This window comes from Lytechinus variegatus, chromosome 2 (genome assembly GCF_018143015.1).
Source record: "Lytechinus variegatus isolate NC3 chromosome 2, Lvar_3.0, whole genome shotgun sequence".
Taxonomy (NCBI): Eukaryota; Metazoa; Echinodermata; class Echinoidea; order Temnopleuroida; family Toxopneustidae; genus Lytechinus; species Lytechinus variegatus.
This window is the reverse complement of record NC_054741.1, coordinates 8,224,924-8,245,285: the sequence shown is the minus strand read 5'-3', so window position 1 is coordinate 8,245,285 and position 20,362 is coordinate 8,224,924. Positions and strand designations below refer to the sequence as shown.

General features: G+C 38.3%; 1 protein-coding gene across 2 annotated transcripts in view; it reads right to left on the bottom strand.

Moving 5' to 3' along the window:
* Positions 1-20,362, bottom strand: part of LOC121407220 (enhancer of mRNA-decapping protein 4-like) — a 44,416-nt gene that overhangs the window by 6,586 nt on the left and 17,468 nt on the right. Inside the window, exons 8-21 of one of the 2 annotated variants that reach the window (XM_041598186.1) lie at positions 19,894-20,041; positions 19,311-19,415; positions 18,475-18,671; positions 17,758-17,947; positions 16,450-16,624; positions 15,681-15,777; positions 14,790-14,890; positions 13,057-13,954; positions 12,021-12,143; positions 11,089-11,176; positions 6,375-6,570; positions 4,558-4,713; positions 3,688-3,803; positions 2,906-3,071 (exon numbers count right to left, since the gene is read on the bottom strand). In XM_041598186.1, the coding sequence (XP_041454120.1) occupies positions 2,906-3,071; positions 3,688-3,803; positions 4,558-4,713; positions 6,375-6,570; positions 11,089-11,176; positions 12,021-12,143; positions 13,057-13,954; positions 14,790-14,890; positions 15,681-15,777; positions 16,450-16,624; positions 17,758-17,947; positions 18,475-18,671; positions 19,311-19,415; positions 19,894-20,041 (2,756 nt within the window). The remainder of the gene's footprint in view (positions 1-2,905; positions 3,072-3,687; positions 3,804-4,557; positions 4,714-6,374; positions 6,571-11,088; positions 11,177-12,020; positions 12,144-13,056; positions 13,955-14,789; positions 14,891-15,680; positions 15,778-16,449; positions 16,625-17,757; positions 17,948-18,474; positions 18,672-19,310; positions 19,416-19,893; positions 20,042-20,362) is intronic. The other variant, XM_041598187.1, reaches the window with a different exon arrangement.

Sequence of the window (20,362 nt, the reverse complement as noted above, 5' to 3'; positions counted from 1 at the left end):
TCAACAGATACCCCCGATTCGGCCAAAGTTCATTGACCCTAAATGACCTTTGACCTTAATCATGAGACCTGAAACTTGCACAAAATGTTCAGTGATGCTTGATTACTATTATGTCCAAGTTTCATGAATCAGATCCATAAACTTTCAAAGTTATGATGGGAATTCAACAGATATCTCCAATTCGGCCAAAGTTCATTGACCCTAAATGACCTTTGACCTTGGTCATGTGACGTGAAACTCATGCAGGATGTTCATTGATACTTGATTAACCTTATGTCCAAGTTTCATGAACTAGGTCCATATATTTTCTAAGTTATGATGACATTTCAAAAACTTAACCTCAGGTTAAGATTTCGATGTTGATTCCTCCAACATGGTCTAAGTTCATTGACCCTAAATGACCTTTGACCTTGGTCATGTGACATGAAACTCTAATAGGATGTTCAGTAATACTTGATTAACCTTATGGCCAAGTTTTATTAACTAGGTCCATATACTTTCTAAGTTATGATGTCATTTCAAAAACTTAACCTCAGGTTAAGATTTGATGTTGACGCCGCTGCCGCCGCCGCCGCCGCCGCCGCCGCCGTCGCCGTCGGAAAAGCGGCGCCTATAGTCTCACTTTGCTTCGCAGGTGAGACAATATATATATCACATGCGAGAAATGTCATAAACAATATGTTGGCAAAGCAGAAAACACACTCTACACCAGATTTAGTAACACCAGATCCGAAATCCGCAACTACAACCCCACCCCCAATCACAACACTAAAATTATCCCGTATGTCCTCCACTTTAACCTCCCTGACCATTCTATTAACAATGTTTCGATCATGGCAATAGAACAGATAGACAAATACCGCTCAATCATCTTACACCAAGAATCATACTGGATCACAACTCTACGCACCTTCGCCCCCATGGAATCAATGTTGACAATTAGAACCAATGATCCATCACGTACACCACCACACACTTAACTTCACTTGACTTCTTACATTCCCACCTTCAAAACCTTCTCTCACTGGGATATTAGGTAACTATTTCTGTTTTTCAACATCATCTGACCATATTTGATGCGCATATACTTGTATTATGTTTGGCATTTATTATACCCTTTACATATCTCTCTTCGACCCCTTTCGTTGTTTATTTTCACTGTATCACCCGTCCCAACTAGCGTAACAGGCCACAGCACCCATAAAGTTTAGCTATGTCTCCTTACCCCTACACAGTTTAATTTATTGCCGTAGTATCTTGATTACTGTTTATGATTATGTTGCTTACCGCACAATACTAATATGAATTATACGATTTTATTTACCTGTGCATGACCATGTATATTTTGAAATAATTTTATATTTATACATAATAGAACATTGAATTTCAAGTTCCTAAACGATATCTTGTACGACCATTATCGTGATTATTTGACTATTATGTAAATGTATGAATATATAAATATATTTATGTATCAATATTTGCAATACTGTAACTAGTTGTCTTTTTACATGAATCATTATCCTTTATTTTAATTGCATTACCTAATACACAAGACAAGCCACCCTTACCGATGCCCAGAAACTGCAATTAATCTCCTTTGCCTGCAAATACCTTGTCTTTCTTCGCAGTTTAAGTTACCAAATCGTTTTCTATTGTACATCTCGTTTCATTCATTACCCCCCCCCTTTTTTTGTTATTCTACTGTTACCTTTCTGTTCCGTACTTTTTGTAACCCTTAATTTACTTTGTTATTATGATTTTATCTGTATGGTTTTGTTATGTTTTGTTTTGTTTGTTTCAATACATATAGGCCTGATGAAGGCCGTACTGGCCGAAAGCTAGCCATTAAATGAGACACGATTGAAAGCTACGTCCATGCCTGGATTTTTTTACATCTACATAGAACCTGACATGCTGCAACACACATTGTTCAAAGCGGCCTCTTCATATATATGCATGTTGTCAACAGTTAACAACTTGCTCTTTTCCCCTGGATGGATTCTAACTTGTATTTCTGTAAATGTGCATTTCAAAACAAAAAAAAATATTTGTATATTTTTCTATTTTGTTATAGAGTATTTGTTGATCAAATCAAAGGGCTTCTTCCCCCAAAACAACATCTCAAACCCCAGTGGCAGTTTCTGGCAAGGGTGGAAGGGACATGCCCCTCTCTATAATCCATGAAATCTCTATTGATCATACATGCTTAATTTGACATATTTGTTATGAATATTCTCATTTTATATATGATAACGCCAACTCTTTATATTAATTTTGATTATACATGGATAAAAAAATCCTGTAACCATCTATTTAGGCAAGTTTGTTTTAAATATTTTAATTTCTTAAGCATTGTGTCACTATGCAACTGCCTATCATATATTCTTGAACTTGTATTGTAAAATATTCTGCAACTCAGCCTTTGGCTACAAATGAGTTTTCAAGAAACAATTACATATTACAGCTAAATCTAAGAACTGCTCATCTGGCCCCCCCCCCCTATATTTTCAAATTTGCTCTGGATCCACCACTAATCACTGTCATCTGTATTCATAATAATGTCTCTGATTGAATATCTTAAGATCACATACATGAGGCTCCACGGAGGGCGAGGGTTTGGAACCGAAGGTAAAAATGTAGCTACATATGCAGCATCTCTGTTTTTGGTCATTATTATATATTTTTTTTTTTTTTTGGGGGGGGGGGGTGGGGGTGGGGTAGGTTATATGAGGTTACATATAGGGTAATTTCAAATAATCACAAATAATCATCCACATGCATGTATATTACTTTCTCAATGCTGTTTATGCCTGTATTGCATATTTAGCTATGGTATTTATTTGTCAAAAAAATGCAAAAATTTACAATTGCAAACCTATTTTGGAAATATTCAGGAACTTACATTCTCTTGTGCCTGCATCAAAACTGGTATTAATCTGTTCAAACATGGATGAACACGCCCTCTCAAAGGCAGGAACGACAGTACTGTGGAAAGCTTCTCGGTAGGTGTTCTGAATGGTGGTTGAAAGGGTGCTCGCTGCAGCCTGTCCCATGGTATCTGCAACGCCCTGGAGAAAAAACAACACATGTGTATTAAAGGTGTATTATATATGTATGAGAGATTCTGACACACTCTTGGCATCACTGTAAAAAAAGAAAAATAACTGGATTATTCATGAGTAAGAAGCAGTGTAGGTAGATTGCAATCCGTAGAAAAATTAACTTTGGTTCTTGCTATGACGTGAAGTATTCTTATAAAAGGAGAAGTGCTTCAAAATTGTTTTGAAAATATTTATAAAACTTTATTGAATAGGTGTACGTTGTGATCTGAGTATTACTAGAAAAGAGAGAAATTGTCTCAAGTTAGAAGAAAGACATATATATTACAAACATATATCCATGAATGGAACTCAGATGTTCAGCCTCAGTCAAGACATGTTAGCTAATTTAGGTCATATCCTGAACATCATTTCATCTAAGAAGCAATCATTTGTAATGGACCTTTTTTCCATATTCTTCCTGATAAATATGAAAGCTCAAAATTGTTGCATTCATCTCTCTCAAAATAGTATTTTCCCTTTAAGCAAAAGTGATAGTGTCAACAAATCTGGGAATTAGACCAACCGCCATTAGGCCAACTGAAATCAGGTCAACCAGTTTACCAAGCCATGGATGAAATCTTACCTTTGACTTGACAAGTTTTTGAATATTCTCCTTCATGAGCTGGTCAGTGGCGGTCAGTTTCTGGCCTATACTCGTATTCAGCTGTTCGGTGACCGGAACAAGTACTCTATTAAGCTCTGGAAACGCAGATGCAAAATAAATAATAGATTTCTGATGATTGGTTTTAAAGGGCAATTCCTCATAATATAAAAACCACCTATCTACAGAACCTTCTTGAAGAGGTTTGTCTCTGCTCTATATAGACACACAATACAATTGTCCAAGTCAAAAGATTACATACATCAAGGCATTCCATGACACAATTACACATTCATATCCTGTAAATTCAATATCAACATTGTATTTGTTACCAATATTTTTAGATTTCATATATCTTATCTTCCTTTATATTACCTGTACTTTTGCATTTTAACTTTTTTTTCAACTTACATTCACAGAATCGTGGTTTATAACCTTAACATTTCTAGAAAATATAACAATTTTCAGGGAACAAAAGGGTTTTGTGAAATCAAACAGATTTAAACCTATATTGATTATCATGGCTTACTTATGTTTAAGATTCTTATCAGGATTTGTGTATTCTGGACTATACGAAAATAAAATGATTCAGATTGATTGTTCTTACTTTAGCTATGAGATGAGGTAATCATTTTTCTCATGCTGAATTACCCACCTCTAATCCCAGGGGGAGTTTCATAAAAAAGAGTTGTCAGTGATTTACACTGACTAATTGGCCAATCAGATGCAAGGATTTCAGTAGCTTATAGCAGTTGCCAGTGAAAATCTTTTTTTGTTTGCTTCATGTAAAAATCCCCTCCAAACCCCCTCCCCTCCACCCCCAATGTCTATCATGTGGTACAAAATCCTCACCTGGTACGACCTTGGCCTCAATCTCTGTACGTACTGTCTTGTCAAGTCTACTGGTGACCTGTTGCTTGAGGGTCTGGGTGACTGTCTCTAGGAGACGTTCCTGCTTCTGCTTATCAAGATTGGTCTTCTCCTGCAGAGCAAGGCTGAGTCTTTGGCCTGGATATATCAGTTAAGGAAAATCTTTTCTGATCTTGGTTACGTCTACTACCACTGATAATAATTCATGTACTAGTACTTGTTTTTGTAGCACTTCTTCACTTATATGCTAATAGTGACACTTAATTTAACGGAAGTCACTAAGCAGTCTACAATAATTACCGTGTTTACACGTGCATCGACTCTCGGTTCAGAACCAAAAGCCGATGCAAAATCGGCTTTGGTTTATCTTGCACCGCATTTACACGCTGTCACAGCTCGCGGTGCAGAATCGGCTCGTGTGGCAAAAACCTGAAATGATCCGCGCATCAACAATGTATGTCATAATAAAGACAACGCTGGATCCGTGCGCTTTGAAGTACGTCATAATGCTAAAGTAAATGAAATGCGCGCCAATTGCCAATGTAGAATTGGCTTCCTGTTTACACGTAGAAAAGAGCCGATTCTGCATCGACTAGCGGTTCTGAACCTACTACTTTGGTGGTGCAAAATTGCCGATTCTGAACCGAGAGCCGATGCTAGTAAATCGCGTTTACACGCAACAAAAAAGCCGAGTTTGCATCGGCTCGCGGTTCTGAATCGCGAGCCGATGCAGTGTATAAACATGGTAAATAGGGCATAATTTTTACCCTGGTCATAGCAGAGCAGCTGTTATCAGTATTATATATTCGACCAATATAAAAAGTACATACTGGCTTCTGCCCTTCAAGAAATAAATTTCTGCCAGGTACCCACTTATTTCAATTGGGATTAGTGCAGCACGATGGGGATACATTTTTTGCTGAAGGAAACCAATGCCTGGAGTAAGACTGGAACCCATAACCCTCTGATTAAGAAATCAGAGTCAGAACCACTACACCGTAAAGCCTCCTAATATTCCAACAAATATTAAGTTATCATTCCCTAAAAGAGAATGCAGATGCACCCTTAGTACAGTGAAAACCAGTAGAAATGTGTTTCATACAGCCCTCTCCCAAAAATTGAAATAATATAATCTTCAATTCAATTCAAGTAAAATTAGGGGCAAATGCTATAGACTAAATGGTAAATTTTATTTGGTGTTCACTTGACCAAAGACCCTTGTTTAATTCCTTATTTTCTCAAAATTGTACCTAGATGTTCCTCCAATCAACCAAAATGGAAAGTTCACACCAATCTTTCACCAGAACTATATCACGGGATTATTCTTTTGGCTATTTCATACATTACAGGTTCTTGGTACCTGCAATGAAATCATTGTGATTAGGCATTTACACAAAATATTGCACTACTCGCTTTCCATACAGTCACTCGTTTTTGCTGGCAAGGGCTCCAATTCAGTACCAACGTGACTGACGCAGTCATGAATATTCATATACAAATGTATTTTTTTTCAGAATCTTGCCACAATTTAAATATTTAAAAAAAATTCAAAAATCATTAAAGATGAGATTCGAAATGTGTCAATGGTATTGACTGCAGTCGACTTACTGATTGCACGACATCAATTGAGCTACACTAATGTCTCAGACATTACTCTATATCCTAACGTGTCATGTGCCACATGAATATTCATGAGGCATACTGACAAAATAAACCCTATTATATCGTCATTACATGTCAAGCGCGTTGCCAAACTGGAGGCCATACAGTCCATTCTACTTTTGCTTGATCAAGGATACGTTCTTGTTCCGATTGCTTGGTGAAGATGGTATCAAGCTTGGTGCCCAACCCCTTCTCAAGCTTGTCTATCCTAGCCTTGGTAGATTGTATGATACTGTTACTCAGCTGAGCTTTGTTCATCTCCTGTCTTAGATGCTTGATCTCCTGCTGCTGGGTCTGCAGCAGTGACATCATCTGCTCCAAGTTATTCATGATCTGTTGATAAAGAATTCAAATCAATCAATGAGTCAACGCACTCATTTGTCAAGCCATCCATCCACCACCTCACCCATCCATCCATCAATGCATTCATTCATCCAGTACCCTCTGTCCATCCATCTACCTAGGAGGCCAAACTCAATTTGTTCTGCGTTCTTCAAACTTTGGATGTTTTGAAAGGTTGATGGGTGTCATTATGTTCACAAAACTATCCTCAACAACTATAATAGGTTGATTCCCTTGACAATTTGCTGCTGAAAAAAGTGGTGCCTACTTTTTTATGAATGGCTGCCATGATAAATGTATGTTATTATTATTATTATTATTTGTTTGGCATCACCTGTGCCTGGGAGGCGAAAAGCGAACTGAATCACTATGACCCGCAGGTCTCTTCTCCCGATATAACTGATTGGGGGGAATGCAGGTGGACCACTACACCGGGGTTTCCCCCTACTCTTATACGAATAGTGCAGTGGGTTCTTAACGTGCAAAGGTGGTGACTCTCCTCTACACGGGGCCTCCATTTAACGTCCTATCCGAGGGACGGAGTGTTTACCATTGTAACATAGCCTGCATCTATGAAACATGGGAGAGACGTTTACACACAAAGCACTGGCTTCAGTCATCCACCCGGGGTGGACTCGAACCCACGATCTTTGGTTCGACGGGCAGACGCGTTATCGACTGAGCCAACACCGCTCTCGCAAGTATGTAACGTCATATCAAAAGGTGTTAAATTCTCTACATGCTAAAACCATAGAATTTTTTCCACATGGAAATCTATGGTCTAAAACATGCCTTATTATGATTTTTTTTAATTGTACATGATGAAAGAATATATATTTCCATACATATTATAGAGAACCCTTTGAAAATACAAATGAATCTATAATGGAAAAAATGTTTGGCAAGGTCACAATATGTAGCTGATGACAACGTTCTCGCCAGGTTCACTCTGACGGTTGTGGCCTCGGTGCGTGCGAAGCACGCACGGGGGGAGGGTTCGGGAGGGGGGTGTCCCCCCTCCCGCGCGAAAGCGCGGTAGCTATCGAAAATATCAATATCGACGAGCTTAGATTGCTGCTAAATGCACCACATTTTATGTCTGTTTAATGCTTCTCCGGCCACACAGCCGTAACAGTTGCGCGAATTGCGATTGAAGCAGAAAGGCAATTACCGGTACTGATAACTTAAAAAGGTGAAAGGAAATGTCAATCTCATTTTATACTTACAGTTAATTGATTTATTCACATTGATGGCATCGATAAATTAAGTCCATTATTTCAATGTTTAGATCGCTACATCATTGTAAAAGTGCGATTAATTTTGTGAATGCGTGTTGCTTATTATGTCAATGACCGACTAAATCTACGGACCGCATGCGTAGCCCTTTGAGCTTGCGCCGCGTCACGCCCTTACGAAATCCAAAGATTGTTCCAAATAATGGACATCGGTATTCATGAGACGGGGTCCCCAATTAACTAATATAATTTGCATGAATTTTTGTTTTGTTTATTCAGATACTCACTGAAACTAACTCTCATAAGATTTCTATTGATGATATTTACTCTTATAATCTTTTATCAAGATTCTTTTATCACTGTCAATTATCGCTGTGTTTGTTCGAATACTCACCTATAAAATAATGAATGTGCTCATCACGAGCGTGAGGAATATTTTTAGTCATTCATAAAACTTTAATATTACGATTTTGTTATTAATTGCGATTTATGTTTTGAAAGTATAGGTTAATTGATAGGAAAAATATTTTTAGGTAATTATGGAGGCCTACAGATACAGCGTATGTGAAAGAGAGAGAGAGAGAGAGGGGGGGGGGTGTAGATGTTCGATGGGAGAGAGCGATAGGGGAGTGGTCGTGGCCTGGACAATGACAAGGGGATGTTGAGATCGTGTGTGTAGGATTGGTGAAGAAGTCAATATTCAAAGCGAATATATTTTTTTAGAATTCTACTGATGATGATGGCTGAATAATCTTTCTTTACATGTATATTTTGGTGATTTTAAATTCTAAAAATATTTTCTTGCATCATGAGTGGGAAGATCGAGGTACGTGATTCAATAAATTGCATCACAATATCACTTTAGGTGTAGTTTTAAATTTACAGAAATTCACGTTTTAACAGTATTAAAATAAAAAGATTTTCTTAATTGTATAGCACTAAACCAGCGTAAACAACATGAAGAATATTTGAGGTCACGAAATCAGCTGATTCGCACTCGAACAACAGGTTAAAAGGTCACACACGGTGGCACACATTCCAGGGTGGGAAATCGGGGAAACCCGTTCAAGCACAATGATTGGCTCAAGCCCAAGATAATGAATACTAATTAGATCACGTGCCATCGGTTTTGGGGCGTCTCGTTCACATTCCATCTCATTTCATGAATATCATCCACTCGCAGTAATTAGGCTAACGACGTTGTAAAGCTAACTGTATAAAAGCACAATGCCGATAGAAAACATAACATCAGTGAAATTGAAAAATTCATCCAACGATATTCAAATTATACTAGCAACTCATTGTGTGCGTAAATAACGAAATACATATCCTCTAAAACGTTCACACAATTCGTGCTTCAAATGAATATCTGTGAATGAATTGTCAATCCTCTTTGTTGAATGTGTGTACTTCTATCGAAATCTATTGAATCACGTACCCCTCCCGACCCAAGTTGGATTTTTTTAATCGCCATAAAGATTATGCAGCCACAATGATCAATCACAGTAGGCACATCCGTAAATGAATATTAATTTCATTCGCTCCGAACATTGACTTCTTTTCGCCAATCCCCTCCGACCCCCATAAAGTCACAAACATCCCATAATTTTCATCTACATTGCCCACGACCACCCCCCCCTTTATTCTTTCTTTCTCCTTCACACAAATCAATTTTTTCAAATAATATTTTATTTTAAATCGTAGTTGTTAAGCAATTGTGCAACAAATTCATAAAGCATTCACCGTGATGATTAAAAACATTTCTCAGGACCGTGACAGGTGCGCTCATTATTCAATTGGCAGGCCATGAGTAATAAAGAACAATACAAATGAAAATACACTGTATACGTATAAGTCACATTAAAAAGATGAGTTGTAATAACAATTGTGAATGATATTGATAAAGATAATTACTTATGAAAATTGTAACAGATTCAATGAATATCTGAAAAAAAAACATTCAAACTGAATGTTTTGGATTCCATCTAATTCTGGAAGACTCGGATCCCCAGATCAAGGATTTTGATGCCATGTGCGATTTGTTTCCTGAATGTGGTCGTTACGAGCGCTAGTGCGGTGATACAGAACTTGGTAGGCACACCGTCGCGAAATTAATCAACACTTTCAAAAGATCGATGTAGAGATCAAGACTTTGGAAATTATGGAGTAAAATCGGAATATAAATGTGAATAAATCATTATGCTGTAAGTAAATGAGTTGGACATTATGTCAATCCATTCCTTTGGCTTCGTCATTATCAACGTGATCTTTGAATGATTTTCTCAATTCGCTCGATCTACGGGAGTGTCATCAGAAAAGCATTCAATGAATTCATGTAGTCGATGTAGCCCCGATGTAGCAAAGGCTGGGACGAGATAAAATTAAATTCCGATCGAATTTTGATATTATTTTTGACACTTTATTTTTGAAAAAGATAAGTGATAATATCAACTGAAATTCGTAATAATCTAATAATTACATTGCCTAACCCAGTAACCTACGGTACCCCTCTCAACTCACTTTATTTTTTAGCGTATTTACTACCATTTTAAAGACGTAAATAATGTGAGCAATGCGATACGCAAGCGAGGTAAGCATCTTCGCGCTTCCCACAAAAGAGATTGGGCCTCGAGTCGAGGTCGTATCGTATAGCGTAGCGTAGTGAGTGAGTCAAAGAAATCCCGGGAAGAAATCTTGGACGAAATAATCGTCAAGTTTATTTTAGGATCTGAAAAGCAGATTGTGTTATTAAATATATTCATTTTTTGTAGATCTAGGCCTGTTTTACAGTTGTCGGCCACGGTTGTCGGGGAAGTTCACGGTTGTCGGATTTCCCCTGAAAATTTTCAGGGTTGTCGGCGCCCGACAACCGTGACGCGTGGTAGCGAGAACGTTGGCTGATGACACAATCTATCATACACCATGTATGATCTACTTCAAGGCTAGGGGCATTCCATCTGGCCAGTCAAATATGAACGTTCATGAAGTTTGAGTTTCTTTGATTTGGGGATGAAATAAAAACTTCCCTCTTTAGGGATCTGTCAGGATTCCCACCCTCAATGCTTCATGACAAGTAAAGGGAAATTCTTAAAGACATTGGTGTTGAGAAGGCAGACCAGAATCAAACAAACCAATTGAACGAATAGAAGTTCATTGCCCTACCCATCACATGTGGACAAACAAGTGCCGTCCAAGAAAAAAGTCCTGAATTAAATATCTTGTAGTGTTTATTGGATAAGAAGTACTTGGTATCTTAAAAAAAACCCACATTTACCTGTCCAATATCCTGTTGGTATTTTCCTTGATCAATGCTGTGTTGTGGTTGCCTGTATTCACTCTGATGAAGGTCACTATCTTCACTTCTAGAAAAAGGAGAAAGAGATGCAGTAAACGTAAGTCGATTACCTGAACCATACCAAACAGAAGATCAAATCTATCATATTCTGACTTCCATTCTGTTAACAAAAAAAACTTGTTTACAAGCTTGAAATGTGGTATGCATGCAAAGTGATGGAATAGGTGAAGTAAGACTACTTGTTTGTCAAGTGTTAACAATATTCACTACATGCATCTGAAATGGAGGTTCCAATTCCAAGCTAAAACATTTTTTCTTCAGACCTGGGGAGTGTTTCATAGAAGGACTTGTCCAACAAGTTCTGTTTTTTTTTGTACAGTGAAAGCTCTTCTCAGCCAATCAAAAGCAAGGAAAGATTTTAAATCCGACAACTTGTCAGACAAAATGTTCATAAAACACTCTCCAGAACATGTACAACATGCGTTATTTACATCTCACAATTCAAACGTTGCCTTTAGTCGAATAGACTGTAGTGGTCCAAAGAGATTTGACTTGGGCAGATACATACTACTGTGGGAAAATCTTCCCTTCCTGCTCTTTACTCCGTATCTCATACACATAACCTAGCACCCATTTTCCTTCTGTTTCCTCTACCTCATTTTTACTTCAGTCTATCCGTCACTCTTCCCTACCTTCTATCTGTCTCACTCTCTCTCCTCCACCTCAAAGGCATTTGTTCTAACATACTGAACATTCTAAAATCCTGCATTCAGCCAGGTATTTATATTTATTTTATTATTAAGTCTTCTTCTAGTAGGGTGGCTCCATCAGTAATTGTCCTTGGAGGCCCTACCTTGGAGGCCCTATCTTTAAGGCCCAACTGAATGTAAAGTACAATCTGTCTGATGTACCTTAAAGCCTGATTTTGCAGTTGTTGAACAACGGGTTCTCCGAGTAACTGGGTGCTACCCCTCTCGTCTCTCACCTCACCGTGAGCTGCTGAGGCTTGTGACCCATCATCATCATCATCAGTTCTACACCAATACAACCAATTAATCAAAGAAATCATAGTGCAGGACATTCAAGGGCTGTCAAACCAAGATGATTTAGCAAGTGATTGCCAGTGAAAGTATGGCAAGCCGTTTTCCTATTTAATCATATTTCTTGATATTAAATAATTAGATGTTGTTGACAAATTGCAATTCTTATTATCAAGAATTCAGGATGAAATAGGAAGAAATGGCATGCCATAGTAAAGGACAAAATAGTTTGTCATAGATGTATTTATATATATGCTGACTAATACATCATACAGTGCAGTGAAATGCTATCTAAAGTTTATTTTTGTAAAAAAGGTGGTTTTTAAAAAAACAAAAGTTTGAAAAAACAAAGAAATACATGAAAATATAAAAACAATAAAATACATAGGAAATTAATTTTGTTTTGGCAATTTTTTGTAGATATTTGTAAGAAATGTAATAATTGATATTTTCACCAAAAATTAGCATTCTGCTAGCTAAATAAAGTGAGTTAAAGTTTAAAAAAAAATTACTGCAAATTTCATGCGCTTATTCACACAATTAATTTTTTGAATATTTTAAGATACAGTCTTGTAGTTTACATCTGGCTCTACACCCATGCACATTTTCGCGGTCAATCAGAAGGGGGTGGTAATTTAACCCCTCCCCCCCCCAGTAAATTCTGGTCTGAAATAGCCCAGTTAAATTAGGGTTAATGTGCACTTGCCCAAGTTCAAATTAATAATAAGGAACATCTCTTCTAGGACCTTGTCATCTTGTCATGCATGGTTCCATTTGACAATTTGAAAATTAGGGGTGTCAGAAGAAAATGAAATAAGTGATACATGCATAAAAATTGAAGTGAGATAAGGTTACTATTACTTGAACTCCAATGAATATATAGTTTGTATGAAGTGACTGAACATACCTTGAAGACTGTAAAATTCCTTCAGTATTCTTTTCATCCAGTGTATTTGTTTCTTGTGCCACAACAACTTGATTCTCCTCTTTACCATCATCAACATCCACTTTCCCTTTATCCATGGTAACAGGTGAACTTTGTCCATTATCTTCTTCATCATTCCCCTCTTGTTCAATCACATCATCCTCTAATTCCTCATCCTCTGCCTCTTCCTCTTCAACGTTCGTACCAAGGATCTGAGCCACTTCTGCGCTCGAGTCCGAGATGCGCTTCTCCTTGATCCTGGCGCTCTTCTTCAGCAGCTCAGCGACATTTTCCGACGACTCCAGTAACTGGTCACCCTGAAGATCCTGGATGTCGCCTCCTACAGGTGATGGGGGTGGTGACTTTGGTCCCTCATCCTCATCCTCTTTGATCTGTTCATATGTCTTTGGCATGTGGCCACCGCCAACAGGCGATGGCTTTCCCACCAGGGGAGATACATGATTTGAAGCAGTTGGCGTCGGGGTGAGCGTCACAGAGCTGTCCGGCGTGGCAGCAAGAGTGTTCATTTCAGAAGTCCCGCAGGAGCTCAACAGATCATCCACAGAGACATTGGTGCCCGTGATGTGGGTGAAACTGCTACTTGAGCTGGTGGTGCTGTCTCGGAGCAGGTTCTGGGGCGTGGTAGTCTTGGTGGGTGAGCGGGAGCTGTTCATGAGGGATTCTGGTGTCATGAGGTATGGCTGGCTAGAAGAGTGAGTAGACTCGGAGGTGAAAGAGCTGGTCTCTGCGGAGGGTGTTTGAGGATCTCTGTGGGGTGAAGGTAATGATGCTGTGTCCAGGCGAGGTTGTTCAGTATCAGTGGACCCCAAAGAGCGTTCTGTGGCACTGAAGCTCACATCAGAGAGTCCATCCAGTAATGCTTGAGAAAGAAGAAGAAACACACAAAAACCCCAATTAATCAGCTTTATGACATATTTTCAATAAAAATCCATCAAATAAATGTTTACTGAAACCTTAATCACTTTAATAAGTTATCAAGGAAATGTATGGTACTTTACATGATATGAAAAATCCTCATATACCCGCTTTTAAAAGTAATGGCTCAGCCTCAATGAAAATAGAATCAGATATTGCAAAACCTATTATTATCCTGACAACCTATGTTATTCAATAAACAGGAAATAATCTTTCCTTCCTGAAAAAGGATGAATTACACCTACATAATGTGGCCTACCTGGATGGAAACCCTCTTTGACAAAAATGTGTATTACCAACTATGACTTTTTACTATGTTTTTCGATTTGCCTGTTTTGATGGGGGGGGGGGGTGTCTGGATGTTTTGAAGGCTTGAAAAAGCTCACAGTAATCTGCCTAAACTATACCTTATAAAAGCTAAGATAAGAAATGTTTAAAAGTAGGAGATGTCATTACAAAGATAATTGATGAAATATTATGTTCCTACAAATTAAAATCTGTGACCCAAAGAAAATTCATACCTGTCAACATTTAGACATGCAAAATCTAGACTACCAATGGCCGGGGGTCCAGGAGGTGGATTAAGACCCTGAATGGACTGGGCTTTTTGAGATATATTGAGGGCATGAATGGGTCTATGGCAATTTTTCCTAAACATTTATTTTCTCACATGAAATTTCAGAGATTAGGACATCCTGATTTTGGGGCATTTTGAAAATCAAGACAATCTTGATAAAATCACGAAAGTTTGCTGGTCTGAAAATTGCACTCCAACTTACTATTATCTCCATGTGACGTAGTTGTATTAATAGAGCCAGCCAATATATCTTGCTTCACAGAGGGTGTCGGCTGGAAACGAATCTGTAGTTCTTGTAATGCCCTGAGCAAATTCAAAAAAGGTCAACCAGATAGTTTCTTGACTGAACAAAGTCAAATGTATGCATTCACAAAGATCAGAAAAAAAAATCATTTCACACTTAATTTTTAACAAATTTATACAGGAAATCTGCATAAACCATGGGTTCAACCAATGGTTTTAAAAACCACCTTTGCGAATTCGGGCCAAAGCCTCTGGCAACCACATGCAGTGGGCACAGGCATGTATTTCAGGGGCCCCGTTTCATAAAGAGTTGCAATTGTTGTAACTTTGCCATTATGGCAACTACCATGGAAACCACGATTGTGATTGGCTGCTGAGCCCTGTTGCCATGGTAGTTGCCATAATGGCAAAGTTACAACACTTGCAACTCTTTATGAAACGGGCCCCTGGTACTTGAACTTATACAAGTCAAACCCCAAAATGCTCACAAGCATGGTTTCAAGTACAATATCAATGCATATAGAGAGATTCAAGTATACCCCAGTAGAATAAGGGTTAATATCTAGCTGCAACAAAGTCAAATGAGATACGCTTAAAGAATCAAATGTTCACATATGCTGTTATGACATAATCCTCTTGAGGCATGTTGCTGTGGAAAATTCTGGACACTCTCACTTACAGCACAGCATAGTAATTCATCAATTTTGCTTTGTCTCATCACCCCTACAGTAAGAATGATATGCTACATGTATCTAAATATCAAAGTAATACACGTCTGTAATTTTGTTTCCTAATTGGGCGTGAAGACAAAGATTAAATTTTGAAGTATTCTTGGGTCAATTGAGATTACCTTGAAAAGACACAGAACATCTTGACTAGGACACTAACTGCTTGACCGTTGTCCACCCTATCACCATCCTCTCCAGGAGATACTTCCTCAAATTCACCTATTAATATCAATAGAAATTTGTGATGATATTCAACTAACCAATCAATACTACAGGACATTTATATAGCATTCACTTACATGTTTAGGTAGAAGTTTAAGTCACCTCTTCTCAACAGTAACAATGCACCCAAAATATTTATATCTTTTGGTTACTGAGCAAAGATACAACCTTAAGAGAAAAGTCTGCATTTGTCTAACACAGAATAAACAGGACAGGGCTTCACCAGAAAGGAAAAAGTTCATGCTTTGTGAATGATAGACTGATCAATCAATAAGATAATCTCATTGGACATTTTCTAGATGGATTCTTGTTTAAAAAATGTTGGACCTGCTTGAATCATTTTTCAAATTATGGGCAAACAAATTTAATAACATGGTGGTCTTCCTGTGTTAATATTTGTAATCTGTGATTGCCACTCACCACATTCAAATGTTTTCATATTTCCCTTATTCAGCGTTTCCCAACATAGCCTCTGCCACTTGAAGCAATGTCGTAAAAGTAGCCTTAGTGATGACAAACTTGAAACAACATCAAAGGGCCGAAAGGAGTATTTTGGGTCGACATTCTGCAATCTAAATGAATCCTAATATTTTGCATTCTGAAGTTTAAATGAAACTCTAACAGGTGGCACTGTGTAGTCTAAAAGCAATACACAGGAAAGAGACTAACCAGGTTGGAGCTCCTCTCCATCTTCAACCTCCTCTTGGGTTTGCTTGGCCCGGCATCGTCCAGCATCAACGATGGCGAAGCTTAGCATCGGTTGCATCAACAGGAATTCTGTTACTGAACTGAAATGAGCTCGGCCTTCTTCATGTTCTTGGTATAACTGGATTACATACAAAACCTGTAAGAAAGCATGAAAAAAGTTGGTTCACGAACCACGAGTCTCGCCTGATATCGCGATCACTGAAATATGCAATATGATCTTATTGAACTTATCATCCTCATGGACAAACGCGTGGCATGGTTATTTGTACCAATGTAAACACAACTGATGCAAAAATAAATGAGAGCAATTTGAACAAAAACTTGACCTTTTGACCCCTAGAAGATCTCTGACCCCATCACCCTCATTGACACACATGAAGTATTACCCAAGGATCACATGAACCAAGTGTAAACACGACTGATGCAAAAATAAAGAAATAAGAGCAATTTGAACAAAAAATTGACCTTTTGACCCCTAGATGATCTTTGACCCCATCACCCTCATTGACACACATGAAGTATTACCCAAGGATCACATGAACAAAGTGTCAACACAATTGATGCAGAAATAAAGAAATGAGAGCAATTTGAAAAAAAAACTTGAACTTTTGACCCTTGGATGACCTTTGACCCATCACCCTCATGGACACACATGTGTTATTACCCTAGGATCATATGACCCAAGTGTCAACATAATTGATACAGAAATAAAGAAATAAGAGCAAGTTGAACAAAAACTAAAACTTTTGGAACAGACATGACCTCATATCATTTGACCTTTTGACCCCTAGATGACCTTTGACCCCATCACCCTTAAACAAACTTTTGTGGTATTACCCAAGGATCATATGTACCAAGTATGAACTTAATTGATGCAGAAATAAAGAAATGATAGCAAGTTGAACAAAAACTTTAACATTTTGGAACAGACTAACGGACTAATGCGAGGTTTCTACCGAACTTCGTTCAGGCGAGATAATTAGATGGACCCAATGGATTCTCTAATGCTATGACCTATGGAAGTAATATATCAATCTCTTGACCTTTGACTTAATGTGCCATGAACACATATCTGTGCATCCACTGGAGTGCCACAAACACATTTGCATGCTCTCCAACTTTTCTCAACAAGGTAACATATATATCAGGGAAATTGGAATGCTTTCACAATGATATAAGCATGACTTAAGGTCATACATAACTCTCTGTGAATCATTCCCCCTCATCTCCACGAAAAATTGATCATAAGAGACGGGAATGACCTCTAACCTTCCTCCTGATGTCAGTAGCCATGAGGAAGCTGGCGCTGAGATCAAGCTTGACCTTGAGGCATGGCTGGATATCGTTTGGGGAGGATCCAAAGCGGATCTTCTGTAAGCAGGTCCACTGGACGGTGCACCAAACCTTCAACTCTCGGTTACGATCTGCACCGGTAATGAGGAACCGCCAGAATGGCAAGCTGAAGGAGAGGAAGAAAAAGATAAATAGGTTTTTCAATTCTGCAAGATGAAAGACCTAAAAAGAAAAAAACATTTTCTGAATAGAGTTAATACACTCTATTTTAGAGTGTATTTCTGCTACAGAAAGATGTTATATTAGGGTTCAGCTTACTATGCTGTCCCATTAAATTGAATCAGACATTCCTTACTAATGTTACTTTGCCATTATCTTAAAGTCTGTGACATCCTTGATTTTTATTGGTTGCAGAGCCTTGTTACCATGGTAGTTAACAATAATGCCAAAGTTACAATAGTTTGTAAGCCTTTATGAAAAGGTCCCTGTGACAGAAAGCTAATGACTTTATCATATGGGGCAAGGCAAACAATATTATATCAATTAAAGACTGTCTATAGGTCGCAAAGCTCTGTTTGCTGGACAACACAAAGTGCCTACACATAAAGTGCCTACCTCTATAGAAGTCAAGGTCCCTATCAAATGTTCATGCTAGACAAGTCCAAGTAAGTCTTTCTAACACACCAAACTCACCTTGCATCTTGTTGCTTGTGATTATCACAGAAAAGAAGAGACATGACCGGTTCGCCATCATGGGGAGCAAACTGATGAAGGCATCTTGGTGGGTCCTCAGGCACCTCCCAATACATCTGCCAGAATCTGACGGTGCCATCCATACTGGCACTGGCCAAGACTGACCCGTCGGGAGACACTGCCATGTCGGTGATTGCCTGGATCAATGAAAAGGGAGATTAAAGGAAGATAATTGCCTCGGGTGCACAAATCATATGCCTTGCTGCCCTAAAAAATTCCCCTATCACCGACAGTGATTCTAAAGATATTTTTCAAAATTTCTCTGCCGTCCTGAAGGCTTTCTGCACAGACTGTAAGGTGACATTGAAAGGTCATTATAAATCAAAATTCTGATCCCTGTGACTACATGTACTTTTAAAGACTAAATAGAATATGAGAGCAGCAAATGAAGAAATGAAGAGCAGACCAAGTATTTATATCAATCTATAATTCTGACATTGTTGAAAGCAGGTAAAGCTCTCAAACTTGTCTAGATAATTGCTTATGATGACAGTCCTACTTCTGCTTGATGAAACACGTATAATATAATTACATAAATTAGTGAAAAAATAGTCACCTGTTTTGGTTGTGTTTCAAGAAACATTTGTTAAAGCTATATCATTCACTATATATTATTCAAGATAAAAATGTACCTATTGTCCCACATGGAAGTTTTATTCTTATTGCAAATGTAGAAGAAAAAAAATAAAACAAAAAAAAATGTCAGAGTAGACAAAACAAATACAAACTTAAACATGCGTCGTACAGAATAACATACTAATAGACCATGAAAGTACCTTTGTATGGCCGTTGATTCTGATCAGTCCATTAGAAACCTGCTCATACAGGATTTCATTGGTGCCTAGCTCACTAGCAACTACTGCAATGTCCCAGAGCTCGGCCTGTAGATGAAATAAATAGATCATTTTCAATGAATCAAGTTATGAGCTTCATGCCCAGTCTTTATAATAAAGACCCTATCAAGTGATATTATAAAAAACAGAGGAATGGAAGAGGAGCAGGAAGAGAAAGAGAGATAGGAGGGGGAGCAGGGGCGGGAGAGGGACGAGGAACATGAGGAAAATGAGATGGAGGAGTAAAGGAAAGGGGAGAAGGAGAGGGAGGAAAAGAAGGGGAGAAGGAAGAAAGGAATGGGAGAAGGAAGAAAGAAAGGAAAGGGGAGGAGGAAAGAAAGGGGTAGGGGGAAAGGGAGGAGGAAGATGAAGAAAAGACAAAGGAAATGGACACAGGAGGAGACTCAGAAGGAGAATGAGAAGAAAAAGAAATAGCCTTTCCCTTGAAATTTATCTTTCGTGGTATGACTTTTACACATGTTGATATATACAACAAATATTGTTACATAGGGATTGTTTCCTTCACCTTTTCGCCGTGTGAGACGGCAAGGAGATTGCTCCACTCATTAGATAGCTCCTCGTCAGATAAATCATCCGGAAGGTAAGGGCACCAGACGATACGATGGTAGTCACTCGGCTGTAAGCTACGTTTCACCTGGATCTTTGGTTCGTAGCTGGAGAAAAACAATATGGATAACAATCATAATAACACAATTTTTGCATAACAAATATCACATTATAATGTAGAGTCCCTATTTACTTCCAAAGGACTTGGATATTATTATCCCAGCTTCAGCCAAGCAGTCTTTTACAGTATGGAAGCATTTCAAGGCATAAATTCCTGCCAAGTACCAACAACTTCACCTGGGTTAAGTGTAGCACAATGTGGATTAATTTCTTGCTGAAGGATATCATGCCATGGAAGGGATTCAAACCCACGTCCCTCTGTTTCAAAGTCAGGAGACTTACCACTGGGCCACAAGGACTCAGTTTCA